Below are 17921 nucleotides of genomic sequence, written 5' to 3'. Positions count from 1 at the left end.
ATGAGAATTTATCAGAAAAGGCAAAATAACAAGTTCTGGCAAAGATACAAGGAAGAAGGAATCCTTCTATACTGTTGGTGAGAATATAAATTGGTTCAACCCTGTAGAGGACAATCTATGAATCTAACAGAATGTTAAAAATAGGCACATCCTATGATCCAGCAATCCCTAGTAATCTACGCAAAGAAAATAGAAACACATATCCAAAGAGATCTATTATTATACCTATGTTCATAGCACCTCTATTTTTAAAAACTTATTTTATTTTTTATCCAGAGCACTGCATAACTCTGACTTGTGCTGGTATAGATAATTAAACCTGTGACATGAAGTCTCAGACATTAAAATCCTTTTACATAAGCATTCTGCTATCTTCCCCTACCCCAAAGTAGCACTACTGATAATAGCCCAAATATATAAGTAATGCATATGGCTAACAACTGATGAGTGGTTAAGAAAGTTGTGGTTTATACAATAAAATAGTACTTAGCTATTGAAATGACAAAACCATCTCCTTTGATTCTTGGAATTTGAAGTAATTGTATTTTGTTGGGGAACATTCAGGGAGAATCATGCTAGGCTTATATTTGTATTCCGGTAGAGGTTTATGCAACCCATGGCCTAATTATTCTGCACAGCTGGCAGAGATATGTAACCTTTCAAAGACAGATAACTGTCAATGGATGTCATAGCTACAGGCAGGCCACAGATAGCACCTAATACTTAATCTGCTGACACTGCAGGCATAAATCTTCTGAGCTCCCCATAGGGATGTTAGTTAAGAGAGAACTCAAAAGAATGTTAGAAGAGACTTGATTTTGTTGCCTTATGCAGAATTTTTCCATTTGTACCCCTTAAATACTTTTATTCTCTTAAAAAATGTGTATTTGCTAATTTAAGATAACTTATAGTTCCTTGGAACTGTGTAACTAACTAATGACAGAGGGCCTTGTAGCCAGTGCTACACTATTTGCCATATTCTTAAATGATAGTAAGTCTGTAAACCACATTAGACTCCCGCAAAGTTCTAGATTGTATTTTTTGTTGTTGTTGTTATTTATTTATGAGGCTATAGTTCATGGTAGAAACACAATATTTTGGTTTTTTTACATTATTATTTTATTTTTGATAGAGGATAAAATAGAGGTAGAGAGGGAGAAGGAAGCAGAGAAATACCTACAACACTACATTACTATCTGTGAAGCTGCCTTCCTACAAATGGGGAACCAAGGACTAGAGTACAAGTCCTAGAGATTAAAAACATTTTTTTTTAACCAGGTACACTATTACTTGGCCCCTTGAAGGAATTCTGTTAAGTGAAATCAGTCAGAAGGAGTAGGATGGATACCACATAATTTCACTTAAGTGAAACGTAAAAAGCAAGGATGGAAAGGCAAAACATATGGCGAAACTTGGGCTAGATGAGGTCAAGAATATGGATGGATAAACTGCATAATGGTAAAGGAAGACCTAAATTGGTAGCAAGATTGGTGTGCAGATACTTATCATGGAACGAAGAGAAATTGCACCTGTGTGACAATAGCTATCTCACAAATTATTCCTCTAATAAAAAATAAAAACCCTTTCATGCATGAGACTCTGAGGCAACAGGTTCAGTCCCTAGCACTACCATAAGCCAGAGATAAGCTGTGCTCTGGTCTTGTCCTCTCTCATAAAAAATAATAAATACATAAATAAAATATTTTTAAATTAAATAAATATTTTTAAAATTAAAAAACTAAAACTCATCATTTAAAATACACATATATCAATTAACTCATATAAAAGGAAACAACAGCCTATACTGGAACAAAGAAAATATAATCTGTAAGTAGTGATGGGAAATAAGGATATGTCACATGCAATAATGATACTAACACCATACAAAAAAAAAAGTTACTTTAAAATTGGCTAAAATTTTTAATAGAACACCAGAAGTCATAAAGCACACAAGGAAAATGTAGGTGATAGCCTCATTTGCATCACCTTAGAAATGTGAGGACACTACTCCAATGGCACAAGAAACAGAATTAAAAATAAGCAAAGGATACCCGGAGTCAGGCAGTAGTAGTGAGTTAAGCACACGTGGCACAAAGTGCAAGGACCAACATAAGGATCCCGGTTCTCACCCCCAGCCCCCCACCTGCACAGGAGTCTCTTCACAGGCGGTGAATCAGGTCTGCAGATGTCTATCTTTCTCTCCCCCTCTCTATCTTCCCTTCCTCTCTCCATTTCTCTCTGTCCTATCCAATAACGACGACATCAATAACAGCAACAACAGTAACTACAACAAGGGCACAAAAGGGAAAATAAAAGAAAATAAACACATAATAATAATAAAAAAGCAAAGGGTACCACACCAGACTAAAGAACTTCTATGTAACAAGGAAATGTTCATCAAAATGAAAGACTTCCTAATGAATAGAACATAGTTGTCATATTTTCCAATCAAGGGTTAATATCCAAGATATACAAAGAACTCATAAACAACAGTAGGACAAATTTTAATGATCAGAACATATGAAAGGCTGCTTTGCCAAAGAAGACATATAGATAAATCAGAAAGCACATAAAAAATATGTATTATCTCTTCTCTTAAGGAAATGCAAATCAGAGATTTGCATAATGATTACTATCACAATACAAACTATAGTACATGTTGGAAGGAAGTGGAGAGAGGAAAATTCATTTATACTTCTGTAGAAAATACAAATTAGAGTGGCTACTATGGAAAGCAGTATTCATACTCTTAAAAATAAGTTAAAATTCCATAGGACCCAATTATGGAGATTCATGTAAAAAGAGAAAAGCATTAATCCAAAAGATAGATATACGCACATTCTTGTTTATTTTCACATTATGTAAAATAGTTAAAAACTGGAAATGATCAGTTCATACTACATACATAAACTGAAAATAGACTATTGTTACACAATTAAGTACTATTTAATTGCCCTTATACAATTAAATGTCCTTACACAAATAATATTATTTATCTATAAAAGAAGATGGAATGTTATCATTAGAAAATGTATGTATGTACAGGGGATTTAACTTGTACCTTAAACAATTTCATACATATAACTTATGTGTTGTATATAGAAAAATCAAAGTGATGAACAATAAAAATAGAAATATTTTATCTATAAAGCCATTTTAGTGGTTACCAGAATGAAAGGGGTAAAGTGGAGAAAAAAACAAGACAAAGATGGTGTATAAGCTGAATTTCAATGGTGTAAACTTACATGTTTACTTAAATCGTGAAAACTTATATATTTAGTCCATTAAAAATGAATTATCTTTCTTATGTATTTTGTATAACTTATAGGAAGTACAAAGAAAATCAGTCACCATTTGTAATGAAGATTATGTATACAAGATGCAACTCTCAATGTAAGGCCTGGATCAGAGAGAAAGTATAATGACTAGGCAAAAAAAAAAAAATGGTCATGTCTAAGACTCAGAAGTCCCATGTGTAATCCCCAGAACCACCACAAAGAAGAGCTGAGCTACATTCTTGTTAATGTTTAAACAAATGGTAATTTAAGACATTTAATTCTATCACTATATTTCTTTCAATGTTATTAAAGCAACCTACTGAAGTTATTGTGCTAGTGACTAATGTAATAATAATAATGTGAACTTCCATTGTCTTTATACCATAAAACAAATTATGATATAAAGAATACATAGCCTCAAGTAGTCCCCAGTTCTTTTGTATAAAAATTGAAATGGAATTTATGTTTATAGATTAAACTTCAAAAATACCAAAAATTTCCGTTAGTGAATGTTCTACATGTATGCAATACAAAATGGCAGTAAAAAACTAGCAATAATGGGTGGGGGTAGATAGCATAATGGTTATGCAAACAGACTTTCAAGCCTGAGCCTTCCTAAAGTCCCAGGTTCAGTTCCCCACACCACCATAAGCCAGAGCTGAGCAGTGCTCTGGTAAAAAAAAAAAAAAAAAAAACTAGAAATAATAATATTTGTCCTACTAGTTTCCTATAGCAAGTCAAAGATCTAATGATTAAGCTACATAGCCTGAAGGTAGTTAATACTTTTCCTGAAGACTTTTTTTCCCTGTCTTTTCCATTATTAATACTTGCATCCACTGGATTGAGTTCAAAATTTTCTAATGTGAAGCACACTTTGAACAGTCTTGCATTCAACTTTTTAAAATTTTTTTTTTTACTTTGGGGATGGGTGGTGGCACACCTGGGGTTTGAGCCCCTGGTCCCCACTTGCAGGGGGAAAGCTTTGCAAGTAGTGAAGCAGCTCTGTCTCCCTCTCTATCTCCCCCTTCCCTCTTGGTTTCTGGCTGTCTCTATCCAATAAATAAAGGTAATAAAAATAATAAAAAATTATTTTACTTTATTGCTTATATCATTTCTAATCAACATATTTTTGGAAGTTTTATATTTAGTGATATTTTGTTGCTCTGTTTACTTTTATAAAAGGCTTTTAAAAAAATTTTAATATATTTTTTTATTTCCTTTTGTTGCCCTTTTTTTATTATTGTAGTTATTGTTGTTGTTATTGATTTGTTGCTGTTGGATAGGACAGAGAAAAATGGAGAGTGGAGGGGAAGACAGAGGGGGAGAGAAAGACAGACACCTGCAGACCTGTTTTACCACCTGTGAAGTGACTACCCTGCAGGTGGGGAGCCCAGCGAGAACCTTGATCCTTATGTTGGTCCTTGTGCTTTGTGCCACGTGTGCTTAACCTGCTGCACCACCACCCAACTCCCTATAAAAGGCTTTTAAAGATAAAGTGTTTTGTAGACTTCCAAAACAATCTATCAGTTCAAGACGATGTGGCATTAGAAGGTTCCTGAAACTAAATAATACAATACAAAGACATTCTACATTATCCATTTGTTACCTGAGATGTGAGGAAGATTGCCAAAATGGGTGTATTTTAGGAAGAAAACTCACAATTTGGAGTAAAATATAGAGCTTGCCACATAGAAAATATTTTATTCTTAGTAATACTCAGTTTTGAGTGTTGTCATGTATTTTATACCTGAGAAGGTTATGTCAGAGAGAATATATTATTTCCATTGACAAAGGTTATCATGCAAAAAATAGAAACTCACAGTTTATATGTCTACTTATATGGTTAAGTGAATCAACAGTGATCATTTTATTAAATGTACACACTACAATTATTTAGTAAGACAATAAAGATGTGTTTAAAACTTAACTGTGTTAAGCACAACTGGTTTGTCATACTCCTGTTTCCTTCATCTTTGCATAGGAAGGATATTTGGTCACACATACTCCTACACACATAGCTATAATTTACCCTGATATCAGGTCTCTTCTTTCCATCTCCTTTCTATTTATTATTATTATTCCAGATTGCTTCCTCTTTCTTCCTTCCTCCTCACCCACTCAACACAACCACCCACTGAAAGCATGAGTTCAGCTCTTCAGTAGTTTTTCAAAGGTAGTATTTCCCCAATTTCCCTTCTGAAGTACTTTTGCATGCCTTACTCCTCCTTTGAGACCACTTGCTCACTTTACTTAGTTCTATAATCATCCTCCAATCTTTACATATCCCTACAGAGGTGTAGGTTATTTCCTACTCTCCCATTTCCCACTTTATAGCAAAACATTTCTTTGAAAGTTGCAGCCAAGAAACCTCAAAAGCAAATTCAATGCATCAGTGCACTGAGAGAAAGTATTCACTGAGAAAACTTAAAACTAAAGCAACAGTGAAGTGCATTATTGTTAGTGTATAGTTGATTGAATTTTCATATGTAATGCCTAAGTAGTGCTTGGAAGTGAAGCCAAGCTTATATACGACAGCAGATTTTAACTAGGATGCAACAGTATCACAGAACACTTAGGAGAAAGACTGTTAATAATTGCCTTACCATGGGCCAGGCGATGGAACCAGTAGTAGCCAAGGTCAACTCCTAGAAAAGTTAAATACCAAGTCCATGGAGAATCCCAAGGCAAAACGATAAGCCTATAGTTCTGCCAGACATAAATGTAGCTGGTCAGCTCAATGCTTCTGGAAAGTAATCTGGAAAAATAAATTCACAAATGATAACTATACCACATTTTGGATGTAAAAGTATGCAAACATATTTTAGATATTTAAAATGGATATATTCATCTGCAAAAATAAAAGTTCTCCTTGCCTGATGTTCTTCGCTGTTGCCGTTTGTTTACTTCTTACTAATTTTTGTAACCATTAAGTTTCTTTCTTACTTTTTAATTAAAAATTGTTTTTGTATTATCATTATTTATATATTGGATAGAGACAGCCAGAAATCTAGGGGGAATGGCGGTAATAGGGAGAGAGACAGCTAGAACACTGCTCCTCCACTCACAAAGCTTTCCCCATGCAGATAGGGTCTGGGGCCTTAAATCTGTGTCCTTGTGCATTGTAACATAGGTGTGCCACCACCCAGCTCCTCCTTTTATTTTTTTTTATATCCAATGCAAGACATAGATCATAAGGGGCCTCAAATATGGATGATAGTGGGCCAATTTTATTTTATATTTTGAGAGAGAGACACTAAATCATTATTCCAATATCCACAGTCTTGCACACAAGTTCTATTTTGAATTTTCTCCTGTGGTACCTGGGATTAAACCTAGGACCTTGTAGTCCTTGAAGGTGTGTCCTACAATCACTGAGTCACTTCTTAATTGTCCTAATATAAAACTGACATGCCATTTTCAGATTGAAGAGATAGCATAATGCTTATGCAAAGAATGTTCTGTCTGAGGCAGCAGATGTCACAGGTTCAGTCCCCAGTACTACCCAAGCTAAATCCAAGAAATGCTCTGTTAAAAAAAAAAAAAAATCAGTTCCTTTATTTCACAGACATCATGGAGACCAGCTATTTATCTGTGTTCTCAATTTGATGGACTTTGCCATCCCTTTTGTTTTATGCCTCCTAATATATTTTTCACATAATATATAAATAATATGACAAAAATATCTGACTCAGTTTCAGTGATTGTTAGTCCTAAAATTTAATGAAGGTCACAGTAATGTAAGATCACAGTAAGGATGTTCTTCCCTTCCCAGCCCCCTACCAAGTTTATTACTTGGGCTTGATACCTGAAGAATTGACCCATTATTCCCAGATGCCTTTCTTTCCCTTTTGTTACTTTTTTTTTCTTTTACTGGACAGTGAGATATTGAGAGGAAAAAGGGAGAGAGAAAAAGAGACACCACTTCACTGTTCCAGAAGCTTCATCCTAGAAGCAGGTGTGGACCTGGGACTTGAAACGAGGTCTTTGTATACTGTAATATGTACTGTTCAATGTATATCACCACAATGTCCCAGTAAAAGTACTTTTTAAATGTTTTATTTATTTATTTATTTATTTATTATTGTATAGAGACAAAGAGAAATTTATTTTAATTTTGTTGTTTATTATTGAGAGGAGGTAGAGAGGGAGACACATACAATTCTAGGGATCATATTTGAGATCTCATACTTGTAAGCCCAAGACTTTATTAACTGTGCCACTTCCCTGGGTCACTGTAAATTCTATATCTTGGTACTATTGCTATCCTGTGAATTACATTGCCATAGCCTTAATGATACTTAATCTTTTGAATATTTACAAAAATTTAAATTTTCAAACTACTCCTCAATGCCTCTGACTGTTTTGTGTGTGCCTCTCTCCAAAGACCCATTCTTTCTGCTGTACCCATTATTTCTTCTATTCCTGTCTCTACCAGTCACTCTTTTTGCCTCTCCCAACTTCTTCATAACATTCCACTGTAGGAAATTAGGTCTCCAGAAGAGATACAGCTTACATGCTATGTCGCCAGATCATTCATAGCCTCCTCCTTCCTGTGCCTATGTAACATTACTGTTAACGGCCTGGTGGCTGCTACTTCACTACCACAGTTCTAGTGCCATGGCACCCTCTCTCTTCCCATTTTGGTGGGCATGGGTTTCATATACACTTTAGTACTTGGTGTCAAACTAGATTCATTCATGGATTCACTCAACAAATTTACATTAAAATTCACATTTATGTTGCCAGGTACAACATAAAGCAGGGAGAATGCATCGGCTCAATTAGCTCTTTACCTATCAGGTATTTTGTTTTTCTAAGTTGATACCTTTCTTGTCACTTCTAGCGACAACAGAAATAAACTTTAAGACACTGAGATTTAGGTGCAAGCAAAAAGGTCCCTGGATAACTTCCATTTGTAAATCAAAGAGAACCTGCCTGCAATTGAAATACTTTGTTTCCTGTACAGGTGCCAGGTCTTGAGCAGACACTCAACTTATTACTCTGTCAACTTATTAGGGTTGACACAAACCGAGCTGAAATATGCCTGACATACTATAGTCAAAGGTTTTTTTTCCACACTTTAGCACAAAGCCAAACTTCCCTAAAGGCAAATGGAGAGGGGAGACACGGGGGTTTATAATCCCTGCTTTCTATCAGTGAGATGAATATGATCCTCCTCCTTCAAAAATGGAACAAAACAGTTGTGCAGTGCCCATAACTAAAAACAATTCAACAAAGGGATACAACTGTGGAATGATTATCAAGCTCTGGAAAGTCCTTGATTGCAGGAAATAGCACCTACATTTTCAAAAATGTTCCCACCAGACCTTGAATAAAAAGCCAAAGCTCCTTCTTTCTAGTCCCAATGCCTTCTCCCTTTCTCAGTCCCTGTACGTAACTACATTCTGGAATACAAACGTCAACTTTATAAACCCTATTTTGCAGGTTGAGACATGCATAATGTGTATGTATGTAAGAAGCTTATTTTATCCCATGGGGATTGAATATTGGCTGACGGAGGGACTCTGAATAACCAAATACTAGATTTGTTTGACATATTAAGTCTGAATGTGAGATCAAGAAAAATGATCTACATATAAGGAAACATTAGTCCTGTAATCAACAGCCTGTTTATGTGGGTGCTGTCCTCAAATTGTCATGTTTTATGTGCAAGTTTCCCCCAAATAGATATTTACTCTTGGGTCTTAAATATATTTTGAATATGCAAAAGATAGCTAATACTTTAGATATACAGTTAATATTTCATACATATTCAACACTAGAATTTTTTTCTTTATTATATTACAATGCAAAATTTTCAGATGAGATATATGTGTTCAGGGTGATATGGCCCTAGGCTACAATGCCACAATTTCAAAGCAACTTTCTGAATGAGTGGAACAATGTACCTAGTACACTAGGATTATGCAAAACTGAAGAAATACACATTTTTATTTCTAGTAATCTTGATTTATTAATCTGAAAATAAACTAATATTTAAATTAAATCGTTAACAATGTCCTTAAGATTTAGAAGTTAGCAATTAAGTAATGACTTGATTTGGGGTTACACAGATTTTGGTTTTCTTTGTCTTGTTTTTTGTTTGTTTATTTGAGAAATTTCTCAATTTATTTCATAATTTTCTACCTGGTCCAGGAACTTGAACTATCTGTAATGCTACTGCCACTTTTGCTCCATCTAGTGGAATATTGATTTTTGTTCAGAAATAACACAGTGCCCAATCTAACTTTATCTCTGGTAAACAGATAAATTTGTACTGCTGTTTCTTAATATGAAAATATATTTGTGAAATAATCATTAAATTGATTTTAATAACCTTCTAATGAACACAATGTTACATTCAGAAAACAAAACTTTACATTATTTATTTTACAAGAAGTAAATTACTTCAATTTTATCCAATTTTATGTTCAGTAAGCTAGTAAAACAGACTAATAAACACAAAGAACTTATTAAATAATTTTAATCTAGTAGAAATAACTGAAGGCACATAATTACTAACAAAGACAATCTCTAGTTAAAAGACTAGTAATTAAAGAAGAATTTAGTAGAAAATAATGTCTTCTTTCTAAAAAAAATATTAGCTAAGTTGTTTTTAAAATTTTATTTTTCTTACATAAAGTATCTTAAAAATAATATTCTAAGTTGATTAAGGACATTTATATTAATATTTGTTAACATTACAAAATTGATTTTACCTCTTATTTTGGACCATGAAAAATATTTTGGACAATGAAATTAAAATTGTACCCTTAGAGAAGATCCAATTTATGTTTACAAAAATCACCATTCAAAAAGGCAGTCGTTAAGTAGAGATCTGATATTGTCAAAGGCAGCATTGCCTCTCAGAGTAATGTAGTATAAAAGTTAAAACATATTTTTCCTTATTCCCCAACACAAGGACATAATTCCTTCAAAGGAGTTTAATTTCCTCCATTTTAAATATCTACGTTTTATGAATTGAAAATTTTTTGTCAGGAGTGGAAAATTCTATGGCAAGCATGCCTAGTAAAGCTGTCTATATGTATAGTTGAATATTGTGGAGCTAATGCCATACTGAAAATTGGTAGTGACCCATGTATATTAAAAGTGGAGTGTCTTCAACTTATTTGAAAATTTACCTACTTAAATAATCCCCTCAACCTCTTGCATTTTGATTTATAATCTGCTGTTTCAACAGAATAAATGAACCCATTAAAAACAAACATACTGTAGATATTTATATTGGGAATAAACTTTCTCTGGGAGGATGCAATTTATGGAAGCAGAAACATTGGAAGGAAGTAACAAATTGAGATCCCGGTTTTCTAATGAAGGGTTGAAAATTGATTTCTGCTTATATAAGCAGGAAATAAAAGATGTGATTATTTTTCATTCGTTAATATGCAAGTCAGTAGCAGAAGAATTCACACTTTTCAGATAAGATAGATATTAAAAATGAAATTAATTTAAAGTTTAAGTTTAGCTTTTTTTTAATATTTATTTTATTTTATTTATTTATTCCCTTTTGTTGCCCTTGTTGTTTTATTGTTGCAGTTATTATTGTTGTTGTCGTTGTTGGATAGGACAGAGAGAAATGGAGAGAGGAGGGGAAGACAGAGAGGGGGAGAGAAAGACAGACACCTGCAGACCTGCTTCACCGCCTGTAAAGCGACTCCCCTGTAGGTGGGGTGCCGGGGTTCGAACCGGGATCCTTATGCCGGTCCTTGTGCTTTGCGCCACCTGCGCTTAACCCGCTGCGCTACAGCCCGACTCCCCCTTAAGTTTAGCTTTTTATGCAATCTTTTGTAGAAAGAGTTGTAAGAGATCAGCTCCTTTGTAAATATTACAAAATTTCATAATTTAAAATTGCTGTTAACATCTACAAGAATATATAAGAAGCATTTTTTTTTGTTCTCATTCAAAGTACAATTATAGGAAAATGTACTTCAGAGTTCATGTGTTTTATAGTTATACAAGCCAGAAATCAAAAGGGATTATCTGCACCCAGTATATTGTTTTACTATAATAAGCAGAAATACCCATCCATAACTTCAGGACTAGATTCTTACTATGAAGGCTGTCAGATTCCAGAAGATCAAAACAGATGCAGGCCTGCTCAGAGTCTGGTGTTCAGGACAGATGGACTTTTATTATACATCATGGTCTGTCTGACAGAATTGCAAACAAGATATAATCTTGTGCAATATTGGTATTCTTCCTTGCATAAAGACTTGAAAGACACATATTGTTTCTTTTCCGTCCAATATGGTATGTATGCTACTAATGTAGATAATTTGAATTTTATATAATAATGAAATTGAGATAACTCAAACATTGTTTTTCCTCAAGTCTGCGTGAACCATTTCCATTACATGAATGACAAAGTGGAAAAACATGTTTAAGGTTTCACTTTGATTTCCACAACTTTTTTTTTTGTCAGAACCACATGCCTATTAGGAATTATTATCCAAAGTATAATTCCTCACAATGGATTAACAAATTATATACTACCATTTTTTCTCAACTGTGTATTTTAAGGATGTGACAAGTCCCTGATGCTTGAGTGGAAAATAAAATTAGTCCCTAGGAGAGGATACAACCTATGCCGTGTTAATCTAACCTTCAGCTGTTAATGATCTGCACAAGGATTCCCCTTGATGCTGCAGTGTCAACTGAAATATTATTTTAAGAGTTTCTGTTAAATCTCCCTTCTCATCATTTGCGGGAAAGGGATCGAGTGGGGTGGATCTTGAGGAGCAACATCCCTTGACTGTTTCTATCTTAAGAAAAAAAAAACTAGCAACATAATAAAAAAGCACTGTTAAATATAATTTTCAGATAATTCACTTTTTTTAAATGCTTTATAGGAAAAATTATGAAAGATTAACTTCTTTGCAAATCTTACAAAATTAAACATATTTTATAACCTAGAACTTCTATTTACATCTACAAGAATTTTGATGAAACATTTTGCTGTTGGGATCTAAAATACAATTATAGGGAAATGTATTCAAAGCTCACAAACTTTTACCTTACCTTCAAAGGTCGTGACTGTTAACCTGCATTAGTTTAAGGGGTGTCATTAGTAGGGAGGACCGCATGTACTATCATTGAAAGAAATCATTTGATTTGGTTGTTTCTATCCTTATTTCGTTCTCTTTCAATCTTCCATCTTTGCTATTCTTTGGGGGGGTTTAATTTTACAAAAATATGTATTTGACTCTCACATTTCTTGTTATAATTATACCTTTTAGTATCACTGCAGAGAGAAAACTGTAGACATAGTTTAAATTTTAGTATTTGCAATCATGATACAAAATAATATAACTTTACTTGTGATAAAAACCAAACTGGAAATTTTTAAATGTTAAAAGATTTATTCAAACTAATGTCTCATCAACTTCTTTATAATTCCTTTCCAATTTAGCATAATATCAATAGATGATCACTAGTTACACCAGTAAGATAATTTTCAATTAGCAATTATCAAGGTGTAATTTTCAAATAGCAATTATCAAGGTTTTTGTTTCATTTGTTTCGGTTGGTTTTTGTGTTCATAGTCTTTATTGTTCTGAGCCTACCTTTTCAGAGAGAGAGTGAAACTGAGAGATATAGAGAAAGAGAGAGCTTCCTCCAGTACAATGGGAACCAGGGCTAAATGTGGATTTCATGCATGAAAAAGCAGATACACTATGCAGGTGACTTATCTTTCAGGTTCTCAAGTTTAGATATATTTTAAGATCATCTGCCAACTGATTTTCTTAGGCCCATGCACTTTTTTTTTAACAAGAAATCACTATCACTGAGCATATTTTAATAACCAATTTACAGAACCTTTGAGCATGTCAAAAATTTTTTTTTGTGATTTTGTTCAAGGGAGGCATGAAATAGAAAAAAAATATGTGTAATTACATATTTTATGAGAATGTTCTAAGAATTAACTGTAAATAACTTGATATGTTGTCACTGACAGCAATATACAACCATGCTAGTATTTCAGTGAGATATCATTACTATTATTTATAATTTTCATTACTCTATGCCAATTAGCCAATCTCTTTATTTTATTACTGAAGGTTCACTTTTACTTTAAACAATTTGATAAAATTATAAAAACTTGTATTCAACCTTTTCAGATACGGCTAAACCTCTAATTCATTTATATATTTTTCTATATCCACCTTGGTTTCCACTGGGTGGTTCATAAAAACATTCCAAAGCAATGAGCATTAGTCAGAAGCTAATCTTTAAAAAAGTGAAAACAGGAATAAGAATATTCACCAGCTACACAAAGCCTAGTCTTCTCAAGGAATTTTCTCTCATGTTTTATCATTTTATTAATTCGTCCTGCACACAAGAACATTCTTTTGATAGTTTCTCCACTTCACACATTATTATTTACTCTTTCTAAAAGGTGGTATGTAATTTATTGTTACTATTATTTAATCCTTTCATTATCTACTTTTATCATCAAGGTAACACTGACAGAATATTAAACTTCTTTTTTTTAAATCTACTATGTACCAGAAAACATACCAGGCATAAAAGCTAAAGTTATAAAGAAGCATACTGCATGCTGTCAAGTTGAATGGAAAATGCAGGGGTGGGGTTGGGAAAAAGAAAGGTGAGCATAAGCTATGTGACAGTTCCATATTGCTTTAAGCACAAGATCCTATGGGACCATAGTCAAGTGATACCTGATAGGGGATTGTGAATCAGAAAATTATTTTTGTAGAGTGTGATTCTTTAGAAGTCTACACTTAGACTTCAGGAATGAATTAGAATGGAACTGGGACTGACAGAAAGCACACTTTACCATGAATGAGGACCTTGGCTTGAATATCCCGCCAACTCATGAGAGCACCAAGTCATGGGAAGTTTCAATAGCAGTGAGTGGTGCTGTGGTGTCTACCTTTTCCTCTCTTGCTCTCTTCCCTGCTAGCTTTCACTGTCAGGAGAAAGAAAGAGAGGGAGAGAGACAGAGAAAGAGAGAGAGGAAAAAAGGAGAAAAAAGAGAGGGAGAAATAAAGAAAAATAAAAAAAATGTTCTCTGGAAACTGTGGAAACATGACATGCAGGTGTGAAGCCCTAGTCAAAACCCTGGTGGCAAAAAAAGAAAGAAAGGAAATGAATTGAAGTTGGCCACATGAGTAGCTTTTCTAGTAGAGGGAAGCATGTGTGACATCTGGGCAACGGCAATTACAAAAGAATGGAAGGAATAAATATTGCAAAGGGGAATGAGAAGGAACGGACTTGAAGCAAGACTGGATAAACAAAGTCCTCCATAATCAGGAAAGGAATTCCTGCACTACCCTTAGGAAATATAGAACTTGTGAAGAGTTTATGCCAAATTGACATTATGAAAATGTTTGGATACATAAAGAGTTAGGACTAGAGACAGGAACACCTCTAAAGAAACTAATGCACTAAGCAGAAGTTTTTGAGTGGGTTTGACTAGAAAGTATCTGGGTGCCAGATTGCTATAGTTTGTGACTTTGCCTGAGGCAAGTTAATTTTTCCATCGCTAACTAAATTCAGGGCTATAGCTGGAGAAGGACCAGTGGAGAACTTAGCTTGGATACAGAATTGAAGAGGCCACAAATAAGTTTGTTAATCAAGGTATATACAATTTAGATCAATACTTTATTTATGTGTTTTATTATTTCATGGAACAGTGCTGAGCTGGGTTTACAGAGGTACCAGGGATTAAGCCTGGGATATCAGAGCCTTAAGAATGTATGTCTTTTGCATAACCACGATGATTTCCTAACTTTTAAAGCTATATTTTAAATACTAGATGCAAATTAAATTCCAGACAAGCAACATGTCAATCTTTTAAAAAATGATAAAAGCTCATTATTTGGAAATATATCTAAAAATAGCCTAATTTCTCATTGAATGGGATAGGTTCCCTTTGAATTTGGAGAATGTCAATTTATTCACTCAGTGCTGCTCACCAACTCACCTTGGAAGCTGAGACAGAACACCAGCTGATATTGATGTTAATGCATCATCTAAATGACCTGGTGGCTTCCCTTTGCGGATCCAGCTGACAACTAGTTCAAGCAGCATCAAGGAAATGAAAAATGGGGTTGCCTGGAAAGGAAATTGCAGAAAAGAGATGCTGTTGTGCTCAGTATGAAATTTTTCCACATTTCCTGATTAGTCATTCAGAAAGTGGGAGGCTGAGAATGACATCTTATAGCAGGAGAAGGTGTACATTTATCCTAGAAGATCATTTCCTCCCAACAGGCAAAGAAATCAGATTATTTTGGACATGCACTAAGCAGGTGCTTAAATTCTATCATCCACTTTAGAAATTAAATACAGCCATAGCTGTAACTGTGAAAATTGTGTCAGATAATAATAATAAAATGGGGGAAAGAAATAACATATTTCAAAAGTTAGATCCAAAATATATAGTTTAAAATAAACTCGATAACCAGAAATCAATTATCTCAATGTGACTATGCTTGCCCACAGTAAAATGTTTCTTGATGATGAATACAATTTTAATTTTCATGTTAGCTAGAGAAGATAAAATTGAAACTATTGAAATAAAATATTTTTCTGAACATTTCAGAAAACATTAGCATTTTAACTGTTCTGGAAATAACTTTAGTTTTGTTCATTTAATATTGATTCATTCTACTTTAAGACACTACTATTGATAATATATTACTATGTATACTTGATTTTATAAAATAATGATTCATGATATTACAAGTACTATTTAAAAATAATATATCAGAAGAAAATATATAAAATCCATATAGATAAATAAGTTTCATTTGGAAATAGATCATGAGTTTTGAAGATTTCTAAACTGCACTCACTCCCGCGAGTATATTCTCTGATGTCATTTTTTTCTTCTATTTCTGGTTTGAACTAGTCAGTGTTGTAGGAACAACTTTTGAAAGGGTGGAGAACTTCAGTATTAAAGTTCTAATTCTGGGTATTTCCACTTCCAATCCAAGCCAGAAACCAAAAGTGAAAAGTGCCTCTGAACACTTCAGAGTTTCAAAGAAATCTTGGTTCAGGTTCAAACTTGGGAAGTCAGAATTGGACTCAGTCAACTATGCATCTATTCTGCAAAACTACTCTACCAAATTAAAGAGGAAATAGTTTCCCGGGAAGTGGCAGACGAGTTTGAACTTTAAAAAACAAGATCTTATAATCACAGGACACTGAGCTTTTGATGATTAAATACGCAAAGCTAATGGATCTAAATTTTTTAATATATGTATTCTGTAGTGACTTATCAAGGAAGAGAATTTTAGAAGGTGGCTATGGATATAGACCTGACATTAAATTCACGTAGATAACCTATATTTTGCTCCATGTTTTTATAAAACAAAATCATTTTTAGCTATGGTGTTACAATTTGAAGAATGAAAGTTTACAAGACACCAGGATGTTTAGAACTCTTTACTTACTAAAAAGGAAAGAGAGAGTAAGACTTATCCCACAGTCTCACCTTTTTAACATAATCAGGCACTTCTTCTAGGGTTTGGAATGATGTTTCATTGGGCTTCATCATGTAAAACATCATGCGAATTCCCTGGGAAACTGAAACATCCTGTTGAGCTTCTGGGTTCTTCATTTCTGCCCTTGTCTGATTCCCAGCTGGAGAATATTTGTGATTCAGTGCTTGAAGCCAGAGACTGAACAAAGAGGACGAGATGTGCCGCACAGAACAAGCCCTTTGTCAGAGAACAGCTAAGAACAAAGCTCCATAGAGAACACAGCCAGCAGCAGATTTTGTGGAAAGAGACAGGAAAATATAAGGATCAAGAACAAGTTCAGAGTTCAGTGGGCACTTTCCCAGAAACAAGGTACTTTGGGGGAGGGCAGTGTGAGGAACCAATCCCAGAGCAAAGGTAAACAGTTCAACTTGACTGTATGTGACAAAACTTATCAAGGAAAGCAATTAAAAACACTGTGATACCTGCTTATTAAGGGGAATTAAAAAGTGGCAACAGGTGAAAGTTCACTCTGAAAAAGTGGGTGGAAGGTCAAGATTCAAGTCAGATGAGAAACACTCATTTTCCTCTTTACTCTGGAATCCTCATAGCAATTAAGTTTGCAGTTTCACAGTGTTTTTCCAGAAGGACAAGGTCTTCTTGTTTAAATAGGACTAGGTTTCAGTATATTGTAGTACTCACTGCTTTTACATTTATGTATCTGCATCATGTTAAGTTTTGCATGTTTAAAAACCACTGGGGGATGGGGGGCTTTGATTTATTATGTGGTCTCATTATTCACAGCACTTGTGGAACCTCCCTGAATGAACAAGCTAGAAATATGCACGTCTTTATTTTCTAGAATGAACTAAAGTTGATTTTACTTTGGGGGTGGTGGTGAGGATTGTGAGAGATAATGGAGTATTGACAGGATTATTTGAAATACACAAAAAGGAGAAAGTTGTAGAAAACCTAGTTTAGATACCATTACTCGTAATACGCTGATGAGTTAAAGACACTGGTAGATATTTATCTATTTAATTGCCTGTTTATTTACTTATATGCCACCAGGGTTATTACTAGGGCTCTGTGCATGTAGTATTCCAACACTCCAGGAAGCCATATTTTCTTTCCTCAAGATAGAGGATGAGAAATAAAGAAGGAAAGAAAGATAGAG

General features: G+C 34.1%; 1 protein-coding gene across 2 annotated transcripts in view; it reads right to left on the bottom strand.

The window, feature by feature from the left end:
* Positions 1-17054, bottom strand: part of AGMO (alkylglycerol monooxygenase) — a 438330-nt gene extending 421276 nt beyond the window's left edge. For both annotated transcript variants that reach the window (XM_060196150.1, XM_060196151.1), the window contains exons 1-3: positions 16759-17054; positions 15247-15377; positions 5882-6033 (exon numbers count right to left, since the gene is read on the bottom strand). In XM_060196150.1, coding sequence (XP_060052133.1) covers positions 5882-6033; positions 15247-15377; positions 16759-16884 — 409 coding nt within the window. In that variant the 5' untranslated portion in view covers positions 16885-17054. The remainder of the gene's footprint in view (positions 1-5881; positions 6034-15246; positions 15378-16758) is intronic.
* Positions 17055-17921: the final 867 nt, after the last annotated feature.

This window comes from Erinaceus europaeus, chromosome 8, assembly GCF_950295315.1.
Source record: "Erinaceus europaeus chromosome 8, mEriEur2.1, whole genome shotgun sequence".
Lineage (NCBI taxonomy): Eukaryota > Metazoa > Chordata > Mammalia > Eulipotyphla > Erinaceidae > Erinaceus > Erinaceus europaeus.
This window is presented reverse-complemented; position numbering and strand designations above follow the sequence as displayed.